Below are 17,992 nucleotides of genomic sequence, written 5' to 3' on the forward strand. Positions count from 1 at the left end.
AATTGATTTGCATTTTAATGAGTGAAATATGTATTTGAACCCTTCACAAAACATGACTTAGTACTTGGTGGAGAAACCCTTGTTGGCAATCAGAGGTCAGATATTTCTTGTAGTTGGCCACCAGGTTTGCACACATCTCAGGAGCGATTTTGTCCCACTCCTCTTTTCTGATCCTCCAAGTCATTAAGGTTTCGAGGCTGATGTTTGGTAACTCTAACCTTGAGCTCCTTTCACATATTTTCTATGGGATTAAGATCTGGAGACTGGCTTGGCCACTCCAGGACCTTAATTGGCTTCTTCTTGAACCACTCCTTTGTTGCCTTGGCCGTGTGTTTTGGGTCCTTGTCATGCTGGAATACCCATCCATGACCCATTTTCAGTGCCCTGGCTGAGGGAAGGAGGTTCTCCCCAAGATTTGACTGCACATGGCCCCGTCTGTCGTCCCTTTGATGCAGTGAATTTGTCCTGTCCCCTTAGCAGAATAACACCCCCAAAGCATAATGTTTCCAGATCCATGTTTGATGGTTGGGATGGTGTTCTTGGTATCATAGGCAGCATTCCTCCTCCTCCAAACACAGCGAGTTGAGTTGATGGCAAAGAGCTCAATTTTGGTCTCATCTGACCACAACACTTTCACCCAGTTCTTCTCTGAATCATTCAGATGTTCATTAGTAAATTTCAGACACGCCTGTATATGTGCTTTCTTGAGCCCTTGGGGACCTTGCGGGCACTACAGGATTTCAGTCCTTCATGAGGTAGTGTGTTACCAATTGTTTTCTTGGTGACTATGGTCCCAGCTGTCTTCGGATTATTGACAAGATTCTCCTGTGTAAGTACTGGAATGATTCCTCACCGTTCTCTTGATCATTGAAACTCCACGAGGTGAGATCTTGCATGGAGGGAGATTTTACAGTTATTTGTGTTTCTTCCATTTGTGAATAATTGCAACAACTGTTGTCACCATCTCACCAAGCTGCTTGACGATGGTCTTGTAGCTCATTCCAGCCCTGTGTAGGTCTACAATTTTGCCCCTGACATCCTTGGACAGCTCCTTGGTCTTGGCCATGGTGGAGATATTGGAATGTGATTGCTTCTGTGGACAGGTGTCTTTTATACAGATAACAAGCCAAGATTATATATATATATATATATACTGTGTATATATATATATATATATATATATATATATATATATATGTATGTATATGAATAAAGCTGAGCCCCAGGCGGATATAAAAGACACAAATGAAATCAGCTTTATAATGATAATACGTCATACTTCTCCTTTAAAGAGCAGCAGATACAGCATAAACACGCACACAAGAACACCACAGAGGCACTGTGAGACTCCTGAGGAGGAGGAACTAAATACTTCCCTATAGGCCAGAATTAGGTGGAGACTAATCCCTGGGACCTGCTGACTGCTGGGAGACACCTGTTGTTGTTCACTGGAATTGCACACTTCGGGTTCCCTGGACCATAGTGTAGGTGTTCTATATTGATATCACTATTGCAATAAATGAATAATAAGGAGATTTGGAATATGACATGGAGCATGGCCAGGTTGGACTTTTACAGGAAAGGTTCAGATTTGCGTATAAAGTAAAGAGAAGATGACTGCACATCGGGTGGTCCCAAATGCCATTTATTTAGTCACCATGGTGACACCAACACACAATCTCGTACAATATATGTCACATAGTACAAATGTGCTTTATCATTACATAAATTACTAATGATTAAGCACATTTGTATTGTGTGAAATGCATCTACAAGATTGTATATTGGTGTCCCCTGGTGTCACCATGGTGACTAAATAAATGGCATTTGGAACCACCCAATGTGCAGCCATCTTCTCTTTACTTTGTATATACCCACAGAGGCAGGCCGGGGCTAGCACTCGATTGGAGGTTCCATCAGGCACACTCAACTCACCTGGAGCAGCGAGTCCTTTATTCCTATCAGATTTCCGTATAACTCTGGGTGCCCTAATTATTTTGACATGTGATTTTTATCTGATGTTAACCGCTACTTTTTTCATAATTTGCTCACATCAAATTATTCTGATTTGTTACAAGTTTAATTTAATACACACAGTATAGACTTATCAAGGAATGTTAAAGCCCAACTCCAGGCAATGTTAGGTTTGGATACCTTTTCCAGGTTTTAATTGCTGCCTGTGTCCCAATCGGAGATATATTTTTCTGTCTTCAGCCCCAGTAATCACAGCAAAAGCAAGGAGAACATTCCCAAAAGTGTACACAGATGTCAATAAAAACTTTACACAGCTGACAAGAGTAAATCAATGTTTTGTCCAGAGTTGGGATTTAAAGGAATCTTTTTATGTGCATTCTCTTTAGCAAAGTAATTTGCCTTAGATAATATATATATATTTTTTCCTAACAGAACTTCCAGTGCAATGAAGCCATATTTGAGGCAGTGGAGCAGCAGGACCTTGAGGCCGTCCAGATCCTTCTCTACCAGTATACAGCTGAGGAACTGGACCTCAATACTCCCAACTGCGAAGGATTGACCCCTTTGGATATTGCTATCATGACAAACAATGTACCCATTGCTCGAATACTGTTGAAGACTGGAGCCAAGGAAAGCCCCCACTGTAAGTAAACTAAAAAACACTGATGGGTATAACTATTTAGCATTATAGAGAAGGGGTGTACAACCTTTTGACCTCCCTGGGCCACATTGGAAGAAGAGGAACTGTCTTGGGCCACACATAAAATACAATACGGAGAGCTGATGAGCAGAAAAAGTCAGGGAGCTCACAAGTTAATAATCACTGATATATATAATGTACCTATCTGAGTAAAAAAAAACTAAATTTAAAATTATTATTATGTATTTTTTTTGGTTTGTTATAAAAGTAAAAGAGGGCAACATAAAACTAGTACGATATTTGACATTGTGTTTGGTAAACTAATGCATCAATATCTGGTTGGATGGATGTAGTAGCAATTCTCAATGAATTCTCAAGTTGCTCATCAGATATTCTGGTTCTAATTTTGCCCTTCGTGTTTTTCATGCTTTAAAATAGTTGCTCACAAATACAGGTGCAGCCGAAAATTGATGACATGAATAAGGTGCGATTGTGAAGAATGGGAGATTTTTCTTTGGGAAGATAAAACTTATAAAAGTCAAAATTTTCTTTGGCTGCATGTGCTCAGTAAGTGTAAAAACATTTTTTACAAAAAAGTCAACTATTTTAAGTAAGTTTACAATTTTGTGTTGGCCCTGCATTAGACATTAGGACATCTAGCTAGGTCATAACAAGGTAGTTTTTATAGAACTGCAAATAACGGTCATTCTGAGCCCAGTTTTGTACACTGTAATGCCCTTTACACACGCTAGGATTTCCGACAACAAAACCTTGGATTTTTTTCTGACGGTTGTTGGCTCAAACTTGTCTTGCATACACGCGCTCACACAAATGTTGTCGGAAATTCCGAACGTCAAGAATGCAGTGACATACAACACGTACGATGAGCCAAGAAAAATGTAGTTCAATAGCCAGTGCGGCTCTTCTGCTTGATTCCGAGCATGCGTGGAATTTTGTGCGTCGGAATTGTACACACGATCGGAATTTCCGACAACGGATCTTGTTGTCGGAAAATCTGAGATCCGGATCTCAAATTTTACCTGTCGGAAATTCAGACGGAAAATGTCCGATGGAGCCTACACACGATCGGAATTTCCGACAACAAGCTCCCATCGAATATATGTTCGATATCCTATCGTGTGTACAGGGCATTAGATTAAGTCAGTGAGTGTGCCTCATCATTGATTTGTTGGCAGTAAAGCATTATAGGTCATTCTTTCCTTTTATACATTTTTGTTTGTTTGCAAGAATGCATCCTGTTTAATTTGTAATTATTTTAAACAAATATATTTCTGATCGTTTATTGAAATCACACTGTAGACAATGATAACACAAATGAACACCTTAACCTCTTCAGCTCCGGAAGGTTTACCCCGCTTCATGACCAGGCCATTTTTTGCGATACGGAATTGCCCGGATGTGCGACGTTGTACTCAAATAAAATTGATGTGCTTTTTTTCCCCCACAAATAGAGCTTTCTTTTGCTGGTATTTGATCACCTCTGCTGTTCTTTTTTGCGCTATAAACAGAGTGACTGATAATTTTGAAAAAAAACAAAACAATATTTTTTACTTTCTGCTATAAAACATATCCAATAAAAAAAAAAAATGTAAAAATCTAATTTCTTTATCAGTTTAGGCCAATATGTTTCTGCTACATATTTATGGTAAAACAAAATCCCAACAAGTGTATATTGATTGGTTTGTGCAAAAGTTATACCGTCTACAAACTATGGAATATTTTTATGGAATTTTTACTAGTAATAGTGGCGATCAGCAATTTTTAACGGGACTGTGACATTGCGGCAGACAAATCTGACACAACATGACACTTTTTGGGGACCAGTGACACCAATACAGTGATCAGTGCTAAAAAATGTGCACTGTCACTGTACTAATTATACTGGCAGAGAAGGTGTTAACATCAGGGGCGATCAAAGGGTTAAATGTGTTCCCTGGGAGTGCTTGTTAACTGTGGGAGATGTGCTTTGACTGGGGGAAGACAGAGATCCATATTCCGACTTAGCAGAAACACAGGATCTGCATCTCCCCCCCCGACCTGCCTTGTTTACATAGGGAGAGCACCGTTCTGTCTGCCTGGAACGATTAGCGGGTCCGCCAGACCCACTGATTGGCTCCCGCTGTGTCCAATGGCAGTGGGAGCGGGTCGCCGGCTGCGTGCATGTCGACCCCCCCCCCCCGTTCCGAAGAAAAAAAATCACGTACAGGTATGTGGTTCTCGCTGAAGGGCTGCCCTGCCACATTATATATGCATGGGGCAGTCCGGAAGGGGTTAAACAAACAATGAGCTTGTACTGGAGATGTAACAAGTGAACGTTTTATTAAAATATGCTTGAATTTTGCTTTCACTAGTGTCAGGCAGCTGATACCAGAATCCACCAAATAAATATAACCTAAAATAAAGTTTCAGGAGCAATCAAATAATCAACTATAATGAACCTCTTATATTGCATAGATTCAGTGCTGGTTCACACCACAACAACGCACTACATATCTGTTCCGGATGCATTTCTGCATGCACGTTTTTAACATGTTTTTGGCCCGTTCCGGTGCTTTGTTAAGCGTTTTTCATGCATTTCCAAATGCATACCAGGTGCATTTTTCTTTTTCACTGTTTTTTTCTCACTGTTGAACTGCGTTCAAGTCCATCATGGTGAATTTTTGATGTGTTTTACTGCGTTCCAGTACAGTCCAGTGCAGGAAAAAATAAGCATGTTCTACTTTTTTATGGAACTGGAAAGCCCTGGAACTGACTGCACTGGTATGATCTATGCCATTGGAAACCATATAACCTACTTTCCATGCGTTTTTGATTCAGAAAAAAATGCATTGGACTGCATGTGGTGTGAACTGGCCCTCAGGCATTTGTACTGAATATGTTTTTTAGATATCAGAGAGCAAAAAATGTATCTTCCCAAATGTTACTTGCGTAAAACGTTCTCTAGGTGACTGTCTTAGGCGGATCCTCTGGGGGACATTGGCTGCTCTGACAACAGTAAAAGGAAAGTGTAACAGATTTTTGGCCACTTTTACTTTAATTTTGTTTTGAAAGTTAAAATATTTATCTTTTATAATATACAGCGATCTTATATAAATATTCTAAATTAAGCATTTAATTCTGCAAAGAATCAAGGCTAAAAACACCAGGTCTTATGCCGCGTACACACGATCGTAATTTCAGCCTGCAATAAACCGATGAGAGTTTTCCATCAGAAAATGCGACCGGGAAGCGATGGGGATTAACATCACACCGAATAGATTAAGTTCCCTAAAATCACAGTTTTGATTTAAATGGTCAGATACCTCCCTCAATTACCTGGGAACCCAGATTCCAAATGACCTAAAACACGCCTTCGGACTTAACTTCCCACCACTGTTGACTAAGACCCGCTTACTTCTGGGGGAGTGGAGCAAATGACTGCACTCTTGGTTCGGTAGGTGTAACCTTCTCAAAATGTCCATACTCCTGAAATTTTTGTACTTATTCCAGGCACTGCCAGTCAGGTTTCCACCCGAATTCCTTAAACAAGTGCATTCTCTTTTTGTTAGATTCGTCTGGGCGAACTCCAAACCTAGGTTGCGCAGGTGCTATTTAACATTACCCAAACATTTTGGAGTACTAGCCCTCCCAGATCTACGAAACTACTACCGGGCAGTTCACCTGGATAGAACTATAGACTGGAACCGGCATGGCCAAAACAAGCTTTGGATACAATTGGAACAGGCCCAATCCGTAGTCCCACTGAAGGGAGCGGTTTGGTGCTTTGACCAGTTACCGCCAGCATTGAAGTCGCACCCGGTAATAGGCACGACCCTTAGAATAACCGCATCCACATTATTCGCTAACTCCCTCTCCTCTAGAGACTCCCCTCTTTACCCAATATTGGGGAATCCTACTTTCCCCCCCACCCGGTTTAGAACGGTCGGAATACGAGACACTTACGTCATCCAACAGGGATTGAGCATCACATTTCTTGGTTGCAAATCATTGGCCCTCTATTCAAGATCTGACTGATGTTAGGGGACAATTCCAACTGTCATTCTGGAAAGCAATTCAAATACACCACTTTCTACACTCGATCCCTAACCCGGCACAGTTTAACCGCGACCTGACAACCTTTGAAAATTATTGTGCAGATGAGGGAACGCTACCCCGGGTATTATCTAAAACTTATGAATTAGTCAATTCCCCACTTGAACAACATGACCTGACGTTCATACAGAAAAGGGAAACTGACCTACAATGCAAGTTTACTATCGCCCAAATTCAAACGATTATCAGATTCTCCTTAAAATCATCTATCTGCACAAAGATACAAGAACTCAACTACAAGATCCTGACCAGATGGTACTATACACCTCAAAGGCTACACACGTGCTTCCCTACTACCACAGACAGATGTTGGAGATGTCAGACAGACATAGGGGCACTCCTCCACATTTTCTGGTCTTGCTTTCTGCTTTAGCATTTCTGGACAACAGTCCGGATGATCACTCAAAAATTTACGGATCACACAATAAGTGATGACCCAGCTTTCATTCTGCTCCACGCCACCAAAATACCAGCACAGAGTTACAAAAAGTCGATAATAAGACACTTGCTGAATGCAGCTAAACATTGCATCCCACTTACGTGGAAGAAAAGCTCACCACCAGCTATTGGGCTGTGGCTACACAGAGTGGAGGAGATCAGGAAATTGGAGGACCTAGTCCTGACAGCCCAAAATAAACAAGAACAACATTCCAAAGTATGGAGGCTCTGGAGGTTGTTTATACTCTCTGATGAAGTTTACACTCTCTCATCTCATCTCTATCTCTTTTCTGGTTTTATGAGGTATTTGTAATCAAGGAACGAGCAATACAACCAGACTTACAATTACAAAGATGTAGTGAGATCCCTTGTTCAGTGCACCTTCTTATTCTGTAAATGGAAAGTATGGCAGACGGCTACACCACCACGATTTTGGCTAACACTGACCTTGTGGTTTATATTGTTACATGAACTTACCTGTGACCATCAGTTGTTATGGCTGGCATTGCACTATACTGTCTGTCGTTCCCCCCCCCCCCCCCCCCCCTTTTTTTCTGTTGTTGTTCTTTTTGTTCCCTCTTATGTCTTCTCTTGAAAATCAATAAAATTTATATTTGAAAAAAAAAAAAAAAAAGAAAATGTGACCATGTGTATGCTCCATCGGTCTTTTGCTGGTGGAATTCCAGCCAGCAAAAGATTGAGAGCATGCTCTTAATTTTTCAGTCGGGAAAAGTTCCTATCTGAAAATGCGATCGTCTGTGGCCATTCCGATGTGCAAAATTCCTACGCATGCTCGGAAACAATTTGACGCATGCTCGGAAGGATTGAACTTCGTTTTCTCGGCTCATCGTAGTGTATGTCACCGCGTTCTTGACGGTTGTAATTTCAGCGAACTTTTGTGTGACCTTGTGTATGCAAGGCAAACTTGAGCGGAATCCTGTTGGAAAAGCCGCCATATCTTTTTCCGATGAGAAATCCGATCATGTGTTTATGTGGCATTACAGTTAAATTGTATTAGAAAGCAGTCACAACCTCAGTAAAAAAAAGCCTGTCCCCTGCCAGCATGCTATAGAGAAGGACCCTTGCTCATTGTGTGTGTGGAAGAAGTGTTCTCCCTACTCTAACCTCTGACCTACACCTCCTGTGAGTCAGACCTATAGCTCTGCAATCAACTTATTTGGAGAGCTCTTCCTCTCACTTCATACAGGACAGCAGACCTCTGCAGAGAGACCACTGCTTCCACATAGAAAAAGCAAGAGTTCTGCTCTGTAAAATGCTGGCAGGGGCAGACTTTTCTACTCGCTTTGGCTGCAAAAGAAACACACTCAGACTGTGCACACCTTTTTGTTTTGATGCACTTGAAATGTTTGCCTTTTGTTTTAAACTGAACTTTTATTTTTGCTTGAACCCTGACCCCATTACCTAACCTTTTTGGCCTGTTGGATCTTGAGTAGCAGACCCAATTAAATTGTGTAAATTGATCATCATTTGCAACAGAGATAGGGAAAAGGTAATATCTGGCCTTACCTAGCAATTTTAGCAGCTCCAAAAACAAAATGCTTCTCTTTTTATTGTTCTTTTTAATATAGCTCATGTTTTTCTTTCTTACTGGTTTCCTATTTTGATTGTAGACATGCAGTGCATATATATATATATATATATATACACATTTGCTGTGTATGCTCCCTCTAGTGGGAATAAATGTGATTAGCATTTCTATTTGAAGTAAATTTTTTTTTTTTAATGAAAAAATAAAAAACACTAGATAAAACCATATATAAAGATTTAGGCAAGCCATGTTGCAGATCTTTATTTGCTTCTGTTCTTTATCTAATGTAGGCCGACCATGTGTGCTGATTGGAAGCATCCATCTTCTTGGTTTCAGCAGTGTAAAGAGAAGGAGCAACATTTGCATTTAGTTTTAGGGACCCTGTGAAGGTATCGCACCAAAAATGAAACCCCTTTAACAGGTTTTGTCAGTAACTTCACAAGCTTTGTGCAGACTTCAGGGAAATGCGAGGAGAGAGTCACATAAGCATGTGCATTCTGGGGATCTCTCTACAGAGTACTGCTGCTTTGGTTACAAAGAGAAGAAATTTGACTTTTCATCATAGTTACAAAATCGTAGCTGGCTGCAGATTGGTGTTTAAAGTTGTTTTTATTTATTCACATACTAGCATGCATTAGGGTTGTCCCGATACCGATACTAGTATCGGTATCGGCACCGATACCGAGCATTTGCCCAAGTACTTGTACTCGGGCAAATGCTCCCGATGCTTCCCCCGATACCTAGAAGACAGCTGTGATCGGCGGTGGGGGAGTTACAAGATTCTCCCCCCCGCCGGCTTTCAGCTGCTTTAGTGACACAGCGGTGATCGCTCACCGCTGACTGTCACTGCATCCTCCTCCATGCCCCCTCCTTTCCTCTGTCCCTCTCCGCTGTCCCCCTCCGTTCCCCTCTCCTTATCTGTCCCCCTCCGTTCCCCTCTCCTTCTCTGTGCCTCTCCGCTGTGACTGTCCCCTCCATTCCCCTCTCCTTTTCTATGCCTCTCCGCTGTGACTGTCCCCTCCGTTCCCCTCTCCTTTTCTGTGCCTCTCCGCTGTGACTGTCCCCTCCTTTCCCTCTCCTTTTCTGTGCCTCTCCGCTGTGACTGTCCCCTGCGTTCCCCTCTCCTTTTCTGTCCCCTCCGTTCCGCCGTCCTCCTCCTCCTTGCTTTGTGAATAGACAGAGTCAGTTGACTCTGTCCATTCACATAACTGAAACATTGTAATCTCCTGTGATTACGATGTCTCAGTTTATGAATGGAGAGGAGCCGCTGTCTTCTCTCCATTCATTCTTAGTGCAGCTGAGGCTGCAGAGAAAGGAACTGGGGAATCTCTATCCTCGGTCTCTTTCTCTGTCTCAAGGGGGAGATATCCGAGTCTGTTAAGACCCCTGATATCTCACCAAAGCCCCCCAACAGGGCTGATAAAAAAACACATATTGCAATAAAGAATAAAAAAAATATTATTTTAAAAAATAAAAACTGTAAATAAATATAAAAAAAAAAAAAAACACACACACATACACCGTTCACCCCCTCCCCACCCCCCCCACCCCCCAAAAAAAGAAAGCACTGTTAAAAAACAAAAAAAAATAACAAAAAAAACACACTGTCACGTGACATTAATAAAAAAGTATCTGTAATCGGTATCGGCGAGTACTTGAAAAAAAGTATCGGTACTTGTACTCGGTCCTAAAAAAGTGGTATCGGGACAACCCTAGCATGCATATACATTATATATAATATAATTTTTTTATTTATTTATTTTTTGTTATGTTTAAACGACTCATTCACACCAATACAAAGGCCCGTTCAGCTTTTATGTTTATGTGCATGCTTATGCAGGCGTAGAGGCCCATACAGCGTGTGTTTATGCAGGTGGGAGTGACTGGTGTTCCGCGCAGCCACTGCTTGCAGCATGTTAAAAATTTATTATCAGATTATCTCGCTCACTTAACCTCTTGCCAACCCACTCACAGTAGTTTACTGAGGGTGGCACAGCCAAGTTACCCCTACATATAGGTACTTTCTGGTTTGGTGGCACACACGCGCGCTCTCCCTGATGACCTGTGCTGTGATTGGACACAGCACAAGTTTGTCAGCAAATTTCAGTCAATGATTTATGGCTGAAACCTGCTGATCAGCTGTGGCTAATCACAGCACAGAGTTCTGTGTTGACAAAGCACAGAGGTCTGCGTGCACAGACAGCAATCAGTCTGTTTCTTCTCCTTGAAATCAACTCTGATTTCAGGGAGAAAAAGTAGAGAAATCTGCAACACACATTGCACTTGTTAGGACCACAGTTAACTCCTTGATTGCCTTGATGTTAACCCTTTCCCAGCCAGTGCCATTAGTACAGTGTACAGTATTATCACTGATCACCGTATTAGTGTCACTAGCGACGTCGGTGTCAGTCAGCGTCCCTCCCAGACAGTGTCAGTTAGCGTTAGATTGCCCGCCACATTATCACAGTTGTACTATATGCTCACCCCCATTACCAGTATAGTGTCTGTACGGATCAATATATTGATCACGATTGGAACTAAACTAGTGTCCCCAATAGTATAGTGTCCCCAAAAACGGAGTTTGGTTCAGGGGCGGATCCAGAGTCTAGTCTCGGGAGGGGCACTGCCAGAAAATATATTTTTTTGGGGTACATCTATCGGGGAAAAGGCTGGTGTTGGCGCTTCAATCATCACGGCACCATGGTTGTTATGGTGTCAGGATGATTGAAGCGCATTATTACTATTATTACATTGTTGTAAAAAATTAAATAGTTTAACTCACCATAATGCAGAATCAGTGGAAGCCCCGAGTGTGTCACTTGCCACGTCCCCTGTCACCAGATGCAGATTGTCACTTGCCACGTCGCCTGCCACATGTTGCGGATTGTCTCTTGCCACGTCGCCTGTCACCAGATGAAGATTGTCACTTGCCACCTGCTAAGGTGGTCTCTTGTGTCCCAGAGACAGGCAGCAGAGAGATGTTGTAATCCCCATTAGTATAGAATCCCCCCTCTGTGCAGAGCCCCCATTAGTATAGAATCCCCCCTCAGTGCAGAGCCCCCATTAGTATAGAATCCCCCCTCAGTACAGAGCCCCCCATTAGTATAGAATCCCCCCTCAGTGCAGAGCCCCCCATTAGTATAGAATCCCCCCTCAGTGCAGAGCCCCCCATTAGTATAGAACCCCCCTCAGTGCAGAGCCCCCATTAGTATAGAACCCCCCCTCAGTGCAGAACCCCATTAATATAGAATCCCCCCTCAGTGCAGAACCACCATTAATATAGAGTCCCCCCTCAGTGTAGAACCCCCATTAATATAGAATCCCCCCCTGCACATGTCAACCCACATATACATGGACGTGTGCTGTGCTGTGCTGTGCAGTGCACTCATACTTGTTAGTAAGTTACTGCTGTCTGCTGTATTATTGTAAGGAGGTGCCACTTCAGGCTGTGTCACGCTGTCACCGGCGTCACGTCGGGACCGGGTAGGTCGGCTCTGAGAGACTCGAGTCCGACCTCCGACGTGACGCCGTGACTCACTCACACACTGCAGTGTGACTGACGTCACTCGTTGCTAACGCCAGGGCCGCCTGGCGTCTAGCAACGAGTGCAGGGAAGAGGCTCCACCCACCTCCTTCCTTCAATGTCAGACAGTGACCGCCGCCGCCCGTACCACACGCGAGTCTCTCTCTCGGCGCCGCTGATCGGCACATGTGAGAGAGAGACTCGGGCCGGCAGTGGAGTGGCAGCCAGGATTGCCCTGTTGCCCCCCCCCCTGGATCCGCCCCTGGTTTGGTTTTTACCAAAGACATGTAGTAGAATACATTTTGGCCTAAATTTATGAAGAAATTTGATTTTATTTGATATGTTTTATAACAGAAAGTAGAAAATAGTTTTTTGTTTTTTTCCTAATTTTTGCTATGTTTTCATTTATATATAAAATACGGTGATACGGTGAAATATGGTGATTAAATACCACCAATAGAAAGCTCTATTTGTGGTAAAAAAATATGTAAATTTCATTTGCGTACAGTGTTGTATGACCGCGCAATTGCAACTTAAAGTAGCACAATGCTAAATAGCATAAAATGGCCTGCTCATGAAGGGGGTAAAATCCTCCGGAGGTCAGGTGGTTAAACCTCTACATCCCTACAGGGACAAATGCACGTCCTTGGACACAGTCTATCCTCATCTGGCACCATGCATCCACCCCTGTATGGATATAAATGCTCAGAAGTTTGGAAAGATCCGTACAGCTGCTCCTGTCTAAGGATGAGCTCAGGCATGTTCACAGCTCCACGTGCTCGCGCCTGCCAGGAAGCTGACACTCTGCGGCTGCACAGATCAGGAAATGTCTCACTGCCTGTGATTAGTGCTGCTGAGTGTCAGCTTCCTGGTGGGCATGGGCACATGGAGCTGCGAACACGCCTGAGCTCATCCTTACTCCTGTCATTGATTTTTAACAGCTTGCTAGCCATGGCTGCATAGAATACCGGTTACTCCTGCCTGCATAAATATATACTGGGGTCCCCCCACAAGGGCCCTTGTTTCTATGTTTCCCACTTTTGACACATGCGTTTTTTTATAGATGTACACTGATCTCCATGTATGATATGCCCCTGAGGAAAGGACGAGTTCCTGAAACGCGTCAGGCTCAATTTTCTAACGCAGGAGACTGTATTTGTTTTGTATTCCTATGCCATACCACATATTATCTTAACTAGTCAGTTGTATCAATTATTTGCACTGACTTTTTAATGTGTAAACAATCAATAAAATATGTTTATATTTATACTTACTTTGGTTTTTCAATGATACTCAGTTGCCCTTAAAATCCCAACCCTCATGTGGGGGGACCCCAGTTCTACATTTATGTACATAGGATTGTGGCAACTTTATAGTCCATTGTTGGTGAGAAATTCTTTTCATCATAAATATATACAGTAAAACCTTGGCTTGAGAGTAACTTGGTTTGAGAGCGTTTTGCAAGACAAGCAAAAATTTTAAATACATTTTGACTTAATATACAAGCGATGTCTTGATAGACCGTCGTCCTCACCGCCGTTGACGTTGTCCCATTCCACACTGTGCTCCACGAGCGGTTCAATCGCTGTACTGCAGGGTAGTCTTCCCGGTCACGATTACAGACTGACAGTGGTGAGAGCCGGTTGTGCGGAGGATGGTCTACGTGGACAGCTTTACCCCGGATGCCTGCATACTTAGATGCGCCTCTTTTAATCATCAACCATGTTAGTTGATAAATGTTGTACCTTCATTAAATGTAACTATATTGCTACACTTAGAGGCGCCTCTCTTCTCTTTTATACTCTGGAGCTCCTGCTGGATTTTGCTTCTAACCCCTTGTGGAGGCTTCCATTTGTGGATGGACATTTTATGGTTACACAACCTATCACATTGCTATAATCTTTTTATATGTACTTTAAACTGAAGGACTTATGAATAAATGGTTATGGAATGAATCATTTGAGTTTCCATTATTTCTTATGGGGAAATTTGCTGTGATATACAAGTGCTTTGGATTACAAGCTTGTTTCTGGAACAAATTATGCTCACAATCCAAGGTTTTACTGTACTGTACAGGCCTCTGCACCTGCATGAATGAGCCCTATAGACTGCAGAGATACGATCAGTAGCCCTATAGCTGTTCTTAGTAAGGCAGACCTGAAAGGGAGAAAAGTGAATCACAATGATTGTGAAGTCCTGTTAGTCAGGAAGAAGAGCCTGCAGATGGAATGATCAAGCATGAGTGTTCTTATGTACATAACCACTTGCTTACCTGGCACTTTTACCCCCCTCCTGCCCAGGCCAACTTTCATCTTTCAGCGCTGTAGCACTTTGAATGACAATTGTGCGGTCATGCAACACTGTATCCATATGAAATTTGTATGATTTTGTTCACACAAATAAAGCTTTCTTTTGGTGGCATTTAATCGTTTTTGTTTTTTTTTTGCGAAAAAAAAAAAAAAAATCATAGTTTGTTATAAAATTTTGCAGACAGATGATTTTTCTCCTTCACTGATTTGCGCTGATGATGCTGCACTGATGAGCACTAATAGGCTGCACTGATGGGTACTGATGAGGCTGCACTGATAGGCGGCACTGATGGGCAGCACTGATAGGTGACACTGATGAGGAGGCACTGATTGGCAGCACTGGTGGGCACTGTTGGAACTGCAATGATAATCAGTGCCTATGTCCCTTTAACACAAGCCGGTTATTGGCTCTCTTTTTCTCTCCTCATGCTGTCAGCTTGAGGAAAGAAAAGCCAATTGCTGACTTGTGTTTACTGCCGTGATCAGCTGTCATTGGACACAGCTGATCGCATGGTAAAGGGCCGCTGTGATTGGCCCTTTACCCCGATCCAAAGGACTCAGTGATCACAGAGTAGGCCACGTTTATGTACCTCCTCCCTGCAAATTAGGCCCACACTGTAACCGTCTTTTGGCTATGACGCGGGCGTAAAGGGGTTAAAACCCATACACAGAAAAAGGTTGTAACACACACTGATACAATTATTCATGTTAGTTCATCACATATTGAGCAAATGTAAAAGATAACTTTTAAAAACGCATTAAGCAGTTCAACTGAGCAAAATTGTTACTTATTTTATAAAGTAAAAAAAAAAACTTTTTACCTTTTACTTTTAGAATGCTCGCTCTCTCGTTCTTTCCTGTCGCTTTTAAATGAAAGCAGAACAATGCTTCTTTAATAAAATAATCTGTGTTCAGAGTTGCCTTACGGGTAGCGATCAGGAAATGCTGTTAGTCAGTGGACAGGCTGGAGCCAGCTGTCAGAGGCTACAAGATTCCTCAGTGGTCTTTGCCACTAACTGAGCTGAGGGTCAGACTGTGCCCCCCCCCCAAAAGGCTGTGGAAAACAGGAGACCTGCTGAGATCATGACTAGCAATGGCAGCATGGGATGTCTGGAGCAGGGTGCAGCTGAGGAAACGCTGCCTGCCATTTTCCCCTGCTGTCACTGGCCTGTCAGGCTACACTGCTCAGCCTGCTATAGAAGCAATACAGCCACTGCAAGCATCAGTCACCAGTCTGATAATATAATCAGATGGTAATGAGTGCGCCCTTGTGTAGTTTCTGGGGACCTGACAGAAGTCTCCGGGAAAAATGCACCTCTGTGCAGAGGCAGTCCTGTTTGTTTTTCCTTTCTTTTGGACAAGTGTTAATAGATCTATTACACGGCACCCTGTAGCAGATTTAAACGTTTTCTTAATTTTATTGTACATTTCATCAAATGTAATGTCTTTTAAAGGGAAAGTATAATTTTGGCGCACTTTTCTTCTCTTAAATCTTACAAGTTTAAAAAAACATTTAACCATGCGTGTGACGCTGTGACTAAATAAAATATATGTCATTTTTTCCCCACAAATAGAGCTTTCTTTTTATCACTTCTGCGTTTTTTTTTTTGCACTCAAACAAAAAAAAAAAAGGCCAACAATGTTGAAAAAAAAAAAAATATTTTTTACTTTCTGCTATAAAACATATCCAATAAAAAATATGTAAATATCAAATTTCTTCATCAATTTAGGCCAATATGTATTCTGCTAAAAAAAAAAAAAAATCCCAGTAAGTGTATAGTGATTGCTTTGCGCAAAAGTTTTTTAGCGTCAAACTATCGGATATATTTATGGAATTTTAATGTCTGAATTTTTTTTTTTACTAGTAATGGCAGCGATCAGTGACTTATAGTGGCACTGTGACTTTTGTGGCGTACATATAGGACTCTGACACTTTTTGCCTCCGGCACATGATGCTCCTGTTTTCAGCATCTACTTTTTCAGACGTTCTTTTTTTTATGTATGTATTTGCACGTATTAATGTGTATATGTGTTGCACGCATTTTCACGCAAAAAACTATTCTCACGTTCTCGTTCTGCACAAATATGTAAATTACCATTTGTGCACATTTGCATGTATAAGGCGTAAATTACTGACTAAAAAGGCAGATTTTTTTTTTTTTTTTTTTTTTTTTTACTGAAGAATGCATAGCGCTTGTTTACGTGCCTGTGTGCATAGGCATATTACAATTAATAGGCTGTATTTTAGCACTGTAAAAAAAAAAAAAAAAAAAAAGCTGTACTGAGCTTTTTCAAGCTGCAGTGTGCAAGAGGCCTAATATAGTGATTAGTGCAAAAAATATGCACGGTTACTGTACTAATGACTGGGAAGGGCTTAACATCAGGGGGCGATCAAAGGGTTAACTGTGTGCCTAGCCAGTGCTTGTGTACTGTGTGGGAGGTGCTTTTACTAAGGGAAGACATGGATCCTTGTCTCTGCTTTGCAGTAACACAGGATTCATGCCTTTCCTTACTGACAAACTGCCATTCTGCCTCTGTAACCAATCAGAGGGTGGCGGTGGACATCAAGTGCGCGGTACCCACTGATCGGCTTCCACTGTGCAATAATCACAGCGGGAGCGCCGTGAAATCTACTGTTCTCAGTAAGCATCATGATGCTGATATTTTGACAGTACATGAACAGTCATGGTGGCGTGGAGCCAGCATGGTTATATAGGGTGTTGCACTCCCCTATCGGTTCCACTGTGATGGCCAGTGAGAGGGACCATTTCTGCCTGTGTAGAATTTGATTGGGGCCAATTATAACATTATACACAGGTACACAGGCAGTAAAGGTTCCCCCCAGTAGCTGCTATGAGGGGAATGGCAACACCCTATAAACATGCTGACTCCACCCTCCATGTCAGTTGCATTGTCAAAATATCAGCGCCATGACACTTAATGCCCCGTACACACGGTCGGATTTTCCGATGGACAATGTCCAATCGGAGCGTGTTGTCGGAAATTCCGACCGTGTGTGGGCGCCATCGGACATTTTCCATCGGATTTTCCGACACACAAAGTTGGGGAGCAGGAGATAAAATTTTCCGACAACAAAATCCGTTGTCGGAAATTCCAATCGTGTGTACACAAATCCGACGGACAAAGTGCCACGCATGCTCAGAATAAATAAAGAGATGAAAGCTATTGGCCACTGCCCCGTTTATAGTCCCGACGTACGTGTTTTACGTCAGCGCGTTCAGAACTATCGGATTTTCCGACAACTTTGTGTGACCGTGTGTATGCAAGACAAGTTTGAGCCAACATCCGTTGGAAAAAATCCATGGATTTTGTTGTCGGAATGTCCGAACAAAGTCCGACCGTGTGTATGGGGCATTAGAGCAGTAGACTTACCCCTTGTCCTGAATGCAGACCTGATGGGAAACTTGACTGGCTGTGACATTTTT

General features: G+C 42.4%; 1 protein-coding gene across 1 annotated transcript in view; it reads left to right on the top strand.

The window, feature by feature from the left end:
- ANKFN1 (ankyrin repeat and fibronectin type III domain containing 1) overlaps nucleotides 1-17,992 on the top strand; it is a 602,151-nt gene that overhangs the window by 109,733 nt on the left and 474,426 nt on the right. The window contains exon 3 of the mRNA XM_073606641.1: nucleotides 2,407-2,617. Coding sequence (XP_073462742.1) covers nucleotides 2,407-2,617 — 211 coding nt within the window. The remainder of the gene's footprint in view (nucleotides 1-2,406; nucleotides 2,618-17,992) is intronic.

The sequence above is a fragment of the Aquarana catesbeiana genome, linkage group LG12 (genome assembly GCF_042186555.1).
Source record: "Aquarana catesbeiana isolate 2022-GZ linkage group LG12, ASM4218655v1, whole genome shotgun sequence".
Classification (NCBI taxonomy): domain Eukaryota; kingdom Metazoa; phylum Chordata; class Amphibia; order Anura; family Ranidae; genus Aquarana; species Aquarana catesbeiana.